This window comes from Cricetulus griseus, chromosome 2, assembly GCF_003668045.3.
Source record: "Cricetulus griseus strain 17A/GY chromosome 2, alternate assembly CriGri-PICRH-1.0, whole genome shotgun sequence".
NCBI lineage: Eukaryota > Metazoa > Chordata > Mammalia > Rodentia > Cricetidae > Cricetulus > Cricetulus griseus.
In genome coordinates, this window is record NC_048595.1 from 399,856,428 (window position 1) to 399,868,786 (window position 12,359).

At 43.3% G+C, this 12,359-nt stretch overlaps 1 protein-coding gene across 1 annotated transcript in view; it reads left to right on the plus strand.

The window, feature by feature from the left end:
• Positions 1-12,359, plus strand: part of Nckap1l (NCK associated protein 1 like) — a 56,087-nt gene that overhangs the window by 22,268 nt on the left and 21,460 nt on the right. The window contains exons 10-20 of the mRNA XM_035439222.1: positions 4,604-4,660; positions 5,168-5,264; positions 6,186-6,295; positions 6,438-6,570; positions 6,854-6,935; positions 7,114-7,172; positions 7,388-7,533; positions 8,879-9,011; positions 9,288-9,407; positions 11,692-11,837; positions 12,122-12,253. Coding sequence (XP_035295113.1) covers positions 4,604-4,660; positions 5,168-5,264; positions 6,186-6,295; positions 6,438-6,570; positions 6,854-6,935; positions 7,114-7,172; positions 7,388-7,533; positions 8,879-9,011; positions 9,288-9,407; positions 11,692-11,837; positions 12,122-12,253 — 1,215 coding nt within the window. The remainder of the gene's footprint in view (positions 1-4,603; positions 4,661-5,167; positions 5,265-6,185; positions 6,296-6,437; positions 6,571-6,853; positions 6,936-7,113; positions 7,173-7,387; positions 7,534-8,878; positions 9,012-9,287; positions 9,408-11,691; positions 11,838-12,121; positions 12,254-12,359) is intronic.

Genomic DNA, 12,359 nt, shown 5'->3' on the forward strand with positions numbered 1-12,359 from the left:
TCTATGACCTCATAGTGTTCTGAAGAAGTCCCATATGTAAAGCACATGGGAAAAAGACCTGGTACATTGTATTATGCACTTGATTTCTTTTCTGATGTATTAAGCTGAGTTTGGTGGTACACACCAGTAACCCCAGCACTCAGCATCCGAGGCAGGAAGATCAACATGGGCTATACAGTGAGGCCTTATGAAAATAAAAAGGAGCAGCTGCTGAATTATTCAGAAAAGCTTATCTTTTAAAATGTGCTTCCCCTAGCACTGTGAGCTTCCTTACTGTTTCCCTCAAGTTTACTCTCATTCCTTTTTGTCATTAGGTTGCTTGTCTACTGTGTGTTTGACTTCTATTCTAACTCAAACGGCCTGGCTCTCTCTGTTCCTCTTAGTGATTTCCTCTCTTTAGCTGTTGAGATTTACAGCTTTCCTGCCAGGCCCCCCCTTCTTTTTCTCTTAAACCCTAATAAAATTGCCCTTGATCTAAAAAAAATAAAAGTTTACAAATTGTTGGAAAGTAGGCAAACTTGTGATAGAGTAGGCGGCTGTGGTGTGTAAACACAGAGTGTTGTGTAAACAGGAAGGACATCAAGGGCATTTGCACTGATTTGCAGGATCTAAAGAAAACAGGAGACAGGTAGACAATTAAACAGTTGCTGCAAAGAATCTAAGCCTCCCCTTTTTCTTTCTTTCTCTTTCTCTCCCTGTCCTCTCTTTTTCTTTTTAAGACAGGGTTTCTCTGTGTAGTCCTGGATGACCTGGAACTTCCTGTGTAGACCAGGTTAGCCTCAAAGTCACAGAGGTCTTCCTGCATCCTGAATGCTGGCATTAAAAGGTGTTCACCACCATACCTAGTTCGAAGTTCATAGTTTTTGAGGAAACAAAAAACAAACAAACAAAAAACCCAAAGTGCTCAGAGGTTCAAGTTGCTCAGTGCTGGGACAGCTTGGGTTACAAGGTGGGGTTGTGAAAGTTGGTTTTGGAACAGTGAATTGGGATATCATAAACTCTGCCTTAAGAGTTTGAATCTGTGCTCAAGAGGATCTGGAGTCATTGAATGAATTCAAACGAGGCAGTTGAAAGAATCAGATTTGCATTTTAGAGAAGATTACTGCTCCAGGGGAAAAGATTAGATGGGCAAAGCTAGAGGCAGGGATTAATTTAGTAAATTAGGAAAAATTGAGGATGTCAAGATCTCTGGAATGGGCATCTGGTATTCCTTAGGGTAGAGACGTGAGAGCTACAGTAAGTGTGGGGGAAAGACTGTGTTTCAGTTTCTTATTTTTAGACTTTTAGTTTATTTTTATTTTCTGCGTATTAATGTTTTGCTTGAATATGTGTCTGTGTACCATGTGTGTGCAGTGCCCTTGGAGGCCAGAAGAAAGTGTCAGATCCTCTGGAACTGGAGTTGGTTGTGAGCTTCTATGTGGTGATTAGAACCCCCCAAACTGCTGTTAACTGCTGAGCCATTGTTTCAGCCCTGTGGAATCCGTTTTGAACATACTGAATTGGAAATGTCTGTAGGACATACAAGTTACGTATGTCAGGCCTTTTGCTGTGTGGTTCAGTAACTAGTTATACTATCTGGACCAGATGACAATTGGTGACACTGTTATTAAAGCCATGAGAATGAGTAGGTGGGACTGTTCAAGAAGAGCAGGAACAAAACTTTTGAGAAAATTGATATTTAAGGGTCAAGTAGAGGCAGGAAAATCCATGAAGGACATTGAGAACAAAAATCAGGTCACTGGAAGAAAGCATGGCAAGAAGGAAAGATCCTTCATCATCTGCTAGACAATGTGAAGAGAACAAACAACATGGGGGTTGGGAAAGGTCACTGGGTTTGGCTACAGATGTCGTCTCTGTGTTCTGTGAACAACCTCAATTGAGTGGTGAGGTTGAAAGTTGCTTTTAGTAGGTTTAGCCGAGCAGTGGTGGTGCCTTTAATCCCAGCACTCCCAAAGCTCTGCCTTCCTTTGCCTCCTGAGTGCTGGGATTAAAGGTGTGTGTCTTATAGGGCTTGAATTTCCTATTGTGTGTATGTACTTATGGTGTGTGTGTGTGTGTGTGTGTGTGTGTGTGTGTCTGTGTCTGTGTCTGTGTGTTTGTGTGTGGGCAGGGCTTGCATTGTGAGGTCAGAAGACAATTTTGTGGAGTCTGTTCTCTCCTTCCACTTTTACCTGTGTTCCAGGGATGGGTCAGAGGTCACCAAGCTTGAAGAGCAGGCTTGTGCAGCTCCCTGTTGATGGACACTTGAACTATTTCCACTCTGAAAGATCATTTAAACAAATGCTTTTTGTTTGAATGTTTGCTTGCTTGTTATTCGAGAAGAGGGCTCTCTCTGTGTCTGGATATTCTGAAACTCCGTGCAGACCAGGCTGGCCTTGAACATAGGGAGTTTCTCTTCCTCTGCCTCCCAAGTTAAACAGATGCTTTAGAGAATAACCATTGACATATTTTTTGTGAACATATTCAAATGTTTCTATAGGGTAAGTTCTCAATTTTTTTTTTTCTCTCCCCTACCTCCAAGGAAGGGATCAAACCCAGGGTTTTGCATGTGCTAGGCAAGCATTCTATGTCTGAGCTATATCCCAGCTTGTATTTTAATAGTAGCTTTTTACCAAACTCTGCCTCCCCCATTGTCTTATTCACAATATACTAAGGGGTAGGACTATGGCTTAAAGGTAGAAGGCTTGCCTAGCATGTGCAAGATCCTGGAGTTTAATCCTCTGCACTGAAAAGAAACAAACAAACAAAAATACCCTCCTCTAAACAAACAAAACACAGTAATGAGAATACTGGTTCCCCAACAACTGATTAGTAATATTGTTTTCAAAACTAACCAGAGGGCTGGTGAGATGGCTCAGCAGGTGAAGGCACTTGTCACCAAGCCTGACAACCGGAGTTCCATCCTTGGGAACCACATGGTGCAAGGAGCAAACCCTCTCCTAAACAGTGTCCTCTGACCTCCACATGTGTACCACAGCATGCATGCCCTTCAACTCTGTATAAATAAATATACAGATAAACTACTTTAAAACTTGCCAAGAGGAAAATAGGAAACATTTAAAAGAACAAAAGAACAAAGAAACAAGAACATGGTAAAAGGAACTCATTTCCCAAGTTAAGAGAGAATGAGTCTTTAACAGAAGTCACAGGAAAAGAAATGTGTATTTGAAGTTTTTTAGTGAGATGGAAAGCTGTTTGGTTCCTATCACAAGGACAACAGCTAATATGTATTATTTATAGTTAGGAAGTTCTATGATCTTTATGATAACTTAGGCATACATATATGTAATATACACACACATACATACATATGTATATAAATGAGAAGACAGGAGGCTCACTCTGAATGTCCCTCAGTGAGAGGTGGAATATGAAATAATTGTGGATTTTTTTTGACACTTGTGTCTGTCTCCTGTACTGGATACAGGTTGAAATAATCATCCATTAGCAGTGCTGTGGAGTTGAATCCTGATTTAATTAAGATAGTTTTCAATTCCAAATGCCTTTAATTTCTATGCTCAGTTCAGTAAAGGAGAGGTGTGGAGAAGGGAAATGAGAGGTGATAAACTCTCCCCATTGAGGTGGCAGTGGCTGACAGGATGCATGAACATAGTAGGAGTGCAGAGAGCAGAGGCTACTTAGTGTGGGATTCTGGGCACAGGTTTCTAATAGAAAAAAAAAAAGATATGTTCAAATATTGCAGATGAACCACAGCAATAAAAAGGGTTATTTAATTTGGTGATTCAAAAGTTCACATTGACCTCAGAGGAACAGATTGTTCGGTGTTGAAGGCCTTGTGAGATGGGAAGGGTCAGGGAAAGGTGACGAGGGAAAGGAGTGTGTCTTGGAGGAGCTGGTGGTGTGGGAGAGGGTGAAGTCCAGGGTGTCAGGGTCAAGCGAGGGTTTCCAGAATAAGAGAGGCTTTGAACTTGGTTGTTGCCAGAGGAGAGTAAGCCAACAGAGAGGGAGATAAAAAGTGACAGATAAGTGGTGAGCTAAATATCAAGAGGAAGTGGGTGGGATGGGACCTGGAGTAAGCAGAGGTGGTAACACTTTTACTGACAAACAGGGATGGTATTTGTGACTCCCTTCCTTATCCCAGTCAAATCTGGAAGAATGGCTGACTGGACCGTATCCAGCAGGAGTACAGCGTGAGAAAGGTGGAGTTCAACTGAGCACTGCAAGTCGTTTCCTTTCCACAGTGCTGTGATGTTTTCTTCCCCTTTCTTTTTTCCTTGTCTCTCCTTTCTTCCTCCTTTCCCCTTTCTTCTCCTAACTCCTGTGCCCTCCTTTTTTCTTTTTTGATAGATTCTCTATCTATCTATCTATCTATCTATCTATCTATCTATCTATCTATCTATCTATCCCTGGCTGGCCTTAAACTCATGAATTTCCTGCTCTGCCTCCCGAGTGCTGGGACGACAGGCATGCATTATCACACCCTGGCTTGGTTCCTGTAGTAATGGTCTTTGCAGAATGAAGCATAGAGTAGGACTGTCTCTAAGCTGAGCGTCTTATTTGTATAGGGTGAGAAGAATGAGTGAAAATCCTGCTGGTTAACTGGTGGCATGACACCCTCTGTGTTTGATATGTCAATCTCCAGGTACAGTAAGCGAGTGGCAGACATTAAGGAGAGCAAGGAGCATGCCATTGCAAACAGGTAAAGTTGGGATATGTGCTCAGAGGGGCTGGGATAGGTGTTAGTATTCAGGCATCTGTACTGGCCTGCCCTGGGGGTCAGAACAGGAAATGTCCCCAGCTGCAGCCACTAAGAGCACCACCTGTGCACATTCCCTTTTAAAAGGGCCCTGCTCACCTCTCATCTTTATCCTTTTTCTCCCTCTCTGCTTCTCTGCTTGTCTCTCTGTTTTTCCTTCTCTCTCTTCCTCTCTTTTCTCTTCTGCCGCTCTTGTCCCCAGAGGCCAGTCTCCCCTCTCCCCTTCCCCCTTTTCCTATTAACTTTCCTCCAATAAAAAAAAAAAAAAAACCTCTCCACCCAAGAAGTTCCTGCAGCCCCACAGATGCTTGTATTTGCTCTCCAAGTTTGAGTTTAGCACTGAACCTTCCTTTTGCATGACACCCCTCCCCAACTGCAACTCTCTTCTGCACTACTTCTGGGGAACTTGTGAGGGAGGGAAAAACAATATTCATTACTTTCTTTCCTCAGTGGCCAGTTTCACTGTCAACGTCGGCAGTTTCTTCGGATAGCTGTCAGGGAGTTGGAGACTGTGTTAAATGATGAACCAGGCCTGCTGGGTCCTAAGGCAAGAGAAATTCTGGGGGAGGGATGGTGATCAATGACTATGTGGGTGGTGACTTAACATTCATGAGATACTGAATTTCCAACCCCCCTCTCGCATGCGAGGGTGTGTATGTAGGTGCATGTTAGGATGTATGAGTGTGGAGGTCAGAGGACAACCTCAGGTGCTGCTCTTCAGAAGCTATCACCATGCTTTTTGAGACAGTCGTTCACTGGCTTGAGGCTCATGCATTAGGCAAGGCTGACCGACCAGTGCGTTCAGGGAAGTCTCCTGAGCACTGGGATTACGAAAGCATGACACCATGCATGGCTTCTTTTTACATGGGGTCTGGGGACCGAACTCAGATCCTCATGCTTTCATGACAAGCACTTCACCCATGGAGCCATCTCTCCCACCCCTTCTGTGCCTCTTGTGATCAATTTGTATGTGTCTGTGCTGATTCCATGACTCTCAAAGGGTCCAGATACTTCATGTCTTCCCTTGGCCCCATCTAGAATGACATCTAACTAACAGCTATTTGTATACTTGGCCCGTCTTCTATTTGAGTGTAAACTAATTGATGGCAGAGCTTGCTTTCTGTTTTAAGTCACACATTAAATATTTCTAAAATTTTATTTTGTGGGGAAGAAGGAGTATTGACTGTGAGCCAGGGCCAACATATGTGTGTCTGATTCTGTGTCACATGGTTCAGCTTTCTGTGTGCTTGTTTCTAGATGCTATTGGTATGACTACATAGTTATATCCACATACATGTTATTTTCAATAGTTTTCTCAGTGCTTAAAATCCAATTTTTTTTCCTGTTCTGGAGATTGAACCCAGAACCTTGTACCTGACAGGTAGGCACTCTATCAAGTAAGCTTTAGCCCCCACACTAAAATCCATGTTTTAAGTGGAAAATTCTAATAGGTTTTGTTCTCTTTTAGGCCCTTTTTGCTTTCATGGCCCTGTCTTTCATTCGTGATGAGGTCACTTGGCTGGTTCGTCATACAGAAAATGTTACCAAGACTAAGACACCCGAAGACTATGCTGACTCGTTAGTATTTGCTTAAGAACCTTGTCCTTAGGCTGGGAGAAGGGACAAGGGGACATCAAATGATCCAGAACTTTTCAATCCCTGCCTTGTATGGCTGCGTGTCTCCACTTGTCCGTCTCTGTCCTTGTCCTCATCTTTACAGGAGCATTGCAGAGCTTCTCTTCCTGCTGGAGGAGATCAGGGCTCTGGTCCGACGACACATCAAAGTGATTCAGCAGTACCATGTCCAGTACCTGGCCAGATTTGATGTCCTTGTGCTCAGCGACATCATTCAGGTATGTTCCATGGATGACACTTTGGAGATTTCAGCATGACTCCTGGTAATTTTTCCATCTGGTGTACCCTGAAGATGAATAATCTCAGCAGATTTCTTCCCCCTAAGAAAAGGAGAGAAAAAGAGAATTGGACCCTAGGTGGCAGGGGTCCTGGGCAGTGCTGTCTGTTCCTTCTCTGCTTTGGGCATCTGGCAGTTAGTTCCTCTACCTTCACACACTGTGATTGCACTTTCCATCCTGTGGAACTTGTGAGCACCGACAGTGCCTCCTATTCCTCTTTTAGAACCTGTCTGTGTGTCCAGAGGAGGAGTCTGTCATCATGTCCTCGTTTGTTAGCACCCTGTCCTCTCTGAATCTCAAGCAAGGTAACTGGAAGTAGGTGAAGGTGTCAGGGCACTTACAAGGACTAACACAGTTTTTCTGGAAATGTTGGTCTGTCAGCCAGAGCCCTGGGTAAGAAAACTGAGTGGTCTGCCATTCTGTGCAGCCACGTGCTAGGTGCTGTTTTATCATTTTCTTTTATGTTTGCTTCTGTTTTTATAGTTGATAATGAAGAGAAATTTGACTTCTCTGGATTGAGGCTGGATTGGTTCCGTCTACAGGTAAGGCTCTTGTACCTATGGTGGCCCCCATCCTCAGGTTCCTCATCTTCTATAAGTCTCTCCCCCATTTTTAATTTCTTAAACTCTGCTTCAGAGACTAAGTAATCCTTGAAAACTGCTGACTAGTCAGGACAGAACACACCCAGGTCAGATTACAGCCCCAAGGCTCGACTTCATCCCATTTATCTTGTTTTTCTCCCCAACTCCAATCATAGGTGTACACCAGTGTGTTGAAGGGACCTTTGCACCTGCATGAGAACCCTGACCTAGCCAAGGTTATGAACCTCATCATCTTTCACTCCCAGATGCTGGACTCGGTAGAGAAAATGCTGGTGGAAACCTCTGACCTTTCTATTTTCTGGTGTGTCTTGGTTCTGACTTAATTATCGGTCCATTTGATCTCTCTGTTTTTTTCTTTGCTTGTTTGGTTTTCTGAGACAGGGTTTCTCTGTATAACCTTGGCTGTTGTGGAACTTACTCTGTAGACTTGGCTGGCCTGGATCTCAGAGATCCACTGCCTCTGCTTCCTAAGTTCTGGGACTAAAGGTGCGTGTTCCATGTTCTCTTGTAAATCCTTTTATTTGGCTTTTGTTGTTGTTGTTGTTGTTATTTTCAAATTTTTAGGACATTATAATTTAGAGATTTATTTTCATTTACAGCTATGAATGTATGTCTCTGTGTCTATGTCATTTGTGTGTGGGTATCCACAAAGGATGGAGGAAGGTTCTGGGTCCTCTGAAACTGGTGTTATAGGTGTTTGTGAGCCATCTGATATGAGTGCTTGGGAATTGAACCTGGGTCTTCTGGAAGAGCAGCAAACTCTCTTAACCACCTAGCCATCTCTACAGTTATGGCATTTAGATTTAAAAGACATGAAACCAGGTGGGGTGGCAGATATCTGTCATCTCAGTACTTGGAAGGTAGAGAAAGGATCAGGAATTCAGAGGTCATCCTTGACTACTTACTGAGCTAAAGGAAAGAATGGGCCACAAGGAAACTGTCCCCAGAAAACAAAAGAACAGGAGTACTTGGGCACCTCTAGGAGGAGGATCGCTATGAATGTTAGACCAGGCTAGGCTATCTAGTGAGTTCCAAAAGACCTTGTCTCAAAAACCCAAAATAAAGTAAAATAAAATAAAGGAAACATGAATGTTGTGCAAGTTTAGTATTGGGAGAGTAAGAAATCGTTGAGAAGGCTGGAGAAGAGGACTGTTGGATAATGAATACTTAGTTGTTTTCAACAGATGACACTTGACAATAATTAGTTGATCACTGTGATGTGTAACTCTACACAATTGCCAGATCTGCTCTTTGCAGTCTGTAGAAACGGAGACCTATAACATGCACACACTAACAGACATAAGCATAGTACTTGTGAAGGAAAGTCAGTCTCATGAAATTAATCATAAGTTTTCTGGAGCCCAAGTGTCCTATTTTGAGGGGAATGTGAATTTGGAACTTCTGAATTAGAGGGGATGGCCTGAACTGGGCAATGATAGCCAAGAAAGAACTATGAATTTTGTTCATGAAGGGGAAGGTTATCATTGTGCTTCCCTGGAAGCCATTGTAAGACCCTGGAAAGGTTAAGATTCTTTGGCTGCCTCCGACCTCTAGGATAGAAACTAGGAGGGAGTGCACATAGAACGAAGAAAATTGTTGAAAGGGTCTGGTTCTAAGTCCTGGTGTTCAATCTTCTTTCTCTGCAGCTTTCATCTCCGTACCTTTGAGAAGATGTTTACTATGACTCTGGAGGAACCTTCCATGCTTCGATACACCATTGCGTTCCCCCTGATTTGTGCTCATTTTGTCCACTGCACTCATGAAATGTGCCCAGAGGAGGTGGATGTCCTGTCTTTCAAGCCCTAACATCTCTCTAGTCATGTCTCTTCTTTATTTCTCAGAACATAGTTCCAGGGGTTGGTTTTGATCCTAGGAAGGGAACAGGCATGAGTGTGTGGATGAGTCCCCAAACATCTCAGTTTGATATAGAATGTATCCTTTCTGTCTGGTCTCTGTTTCTTTTTCCCTTAGAAGAGGATGGCTCAGGCAAGGAGTGAGGGCAGTGTGGGGAAGTGGCCTTCATGTGATTGTTTCTCCCTTGGTCCTCTCCCATAGTACCCTCACCTGAAGAACCATGGTCTTCACCACTGCAACTCCTTCCTGGAAGAGCTGGCCAAGCAGACCAGCAACTGCGTGTTGGAGATCTGTGCTGAGCAGCGGAACCTGAGCGAGCAGGTACCCTCATCCTGCTTCAGTCTCCTTTCTCACCCCAGTGCCTTTTCCTCTGGCCGCCCTTGTTTCTCTCTCACAGGACACATTCTCTTTCTTGAGTAGGGGTAGGGATTTTGTGAACTTTGGTTTATGGTAGGATTCTTGTCTCTGTGTGTTCACTCCAGGCACTCTCTTGGGATTGGAATCACAATATACAACCTTTTGACATTGTGACGTGGAATAGCTATCTACAAAGTTCATGATAGAGAACTGAGTTACAAAATGGCAAACACACACACACACACACACACACACACACAGAGAGAGAGAGAGAGAGAGAGAGAGAGAGAGAGAGAGACAGAGAGAGACAGAGAGACAGAAGACAGAGAGAGAGAGAGAGAGAGAGAGAGAGAGAGAGAGAGAGAGAGAGAGAAAGTCCTAATGTTTTAAGTAATTTTGTGTTATCTGTGGTTGCACAGGACCTGTGGTGGTAGCTTGGATATGCTCAGTGGATAGAGGCACTTAAAAACACTCTCACTTGAATAGTTACATGTCACTCAAATCTGTGCTCAATTTGAAGAGTTTTGGGAGAAAAACTTTGTATTCTTTGCGTGGTGCATACATGCTTAAGATCTCTGTCTTGTCTAATCTTTCTGTTCATCAGCATTCCGGTTTACAACTTTACTGGATATTTCTAAGCACTCCAGTACTGATCTCTAGGGTTATGTTCTTGACTTCTGTTTTTTTTTTTTTTTTCTTTTCTCTTCCTCCCTTGACTGACTCATAACACCTGGTCATGATTAGATCAACCTACATTTCAGAAATTCAGGAATAAGAAGTTAGTTTTGCTCTTGTCCCCAGAGTCTTTAATTTCCCAGACTACCCACCCTTCCTGGGTTTGAGTCAGAATAGTAGCAACTTTGGGAGGAGAGGAAATAAGGTGTGTGTGTGTGTGTGTGTGTGTGTGTGTGTGTGTGTGTTGGTACATGTACAGTATGTGTAAGTGTGTGAGTAAAGATAGTAACTGTTATTACCCAGTGTTTCCATTTTCTAATGTGTCAAGTAAAGATAAAACTACTTTCTTCACATAGGTATAATAAGGATTAAATGAAATAGAGCACACTAAATATTTGGTATATACAGCAGTCAATAAATGTTGGCGTTTGTATTAAGGGAAGCTTAGTGAGTACTAACTTCTTAGGTTTGGGGTGTGAGGATCAAGAAGGAAGGTACGTGATTCCTGTCTTTGGGACTGTCCCAGTTTAAGGGGAAGGGATGTACAAATACATGTTGAAAGAATGTAAGTAAGTGATGCACAGGAGATATGCAAATGAGGACACTTACTGCTGTGTTCACCATTCACATGCATGGTAAGCAGGCTTACTCAGTGCTGTGTCAGGAATGACTAAGTCTTGTGTGAATAATTGTTTGCTCACAGAACTGTTGTAAGCAAGTAAGTGTTGGCCCTTCAGAGTTAACATTTTGAGTAAATAATTATTGATGCCATTACTAAGAAGGTTATATCTTTGGATATTGATTTATGAATCAGCCATAAATACTTTCATATTGGTGTATCTCTGTCCATCACAGTGGATTTTATTTTAACCGACTGCATATGGATTTAAGAATTGGAAGTGTGACTACAAACTAACAAAACTAATTTTCTCGTTTGGCTCTTACCTGTTCTAAAAGTAGTTCCAAAGTGATTCCCTTGAGGCAATTTGAGTATCAAGTGGTGGCTAGTATTTTCTGTAGGGTTGCATGGAAAAGGGAGAGATTCAGGATTGATCTTTGAGCTAGCTAGCAAGGAATATACATATACACATATTGAAAAAAAGAAGAAACAAGAAAAGAATATTGAACACAAGTGAACTTTGAGATTTTGGAGGGCCATGGCAGTCTGAGCAACTATCTACATGAGACAGAATATACAGGGGTACAGCCTGTGGGATGGTGGTTTTATCTAGAAAAAAGTATTGTTTCCCCATGTTGAAACCCTACAAGCAAGGTTAGTGGAGCTTTCAGCGCTGACTGTTTTTCCTTGGATTTGTCTGTTAGAAAAGGCCTCAGATGTGGGTGGGGGAGCAGCGCTATCATCCTGGAAAAACAACTGCCATCTTAGGACTTGAGGCTGTAGATGGGGGGCGGGTATTTATGGACACTGAAAGAGGCGATCACATTCTCAAAAGACCCCATTAGAGGAAGAGAAGCTAGGTGGGAGGAGAGAGGAGCAGATAGTGACGGCGGAATCCTCTTGGAGCTGTTAGCAGTGACACTTGTCTCTCCCTCCACTGTGTCTGTTCCAAAGCTTCTCCCTAAGCACTGTGCCACCACCATCAGCAAAGCCAAGAACAAGAAGTCTATGAAGCAGAGGCAGGCTCCCAGGAAAGGAGAGCCTGAGAGGGACAAGCCTGGAGCAGAGAGTCACCGAAAGAACCGCAGCATTGTCACTAAGTGAGGTCCTGGCTCCTGAGGGCCGAATGGGTGCTGCATTAAAGGGGGGAGAAAAGGGAAGAGGAGAGGTGATACAGGGGAGAAGGCAGAGGAGGAGGTGGGGATTGATAGATACAGAAAACTATGAATTCTCGACTTGATTTTGAAGAACAGCACTGTGTGCTATTCTAGGCTGAGTGTCCCTTAAAGAGCCACAGGGGTCTGAGGAACATGTCCTGGCATTTCCTTCCCAGATACCAAGAGACAAGGCCAGACTCATAACCAAGTTCCACTTTTCTTTTCAGCATGGACAAACTACATCTAAACTTGACTGAATTGGCACTGGCAATGAATCATGTGCATAGCTTCACTGTGTTTGAACACACTATCTTCCCGTCTGAGTATCTCAGCAGCCACCTGGAGGCCAGGCTCAACAGGTAGCACTCTTCCTGGTTCACGTTTGTACTCTGGGTCAGTCTTCAGTGTGGCTCTGTTATAACCATGCTGTTTGTCACGTCACAGGCTGGAGACTGATGCAATCTG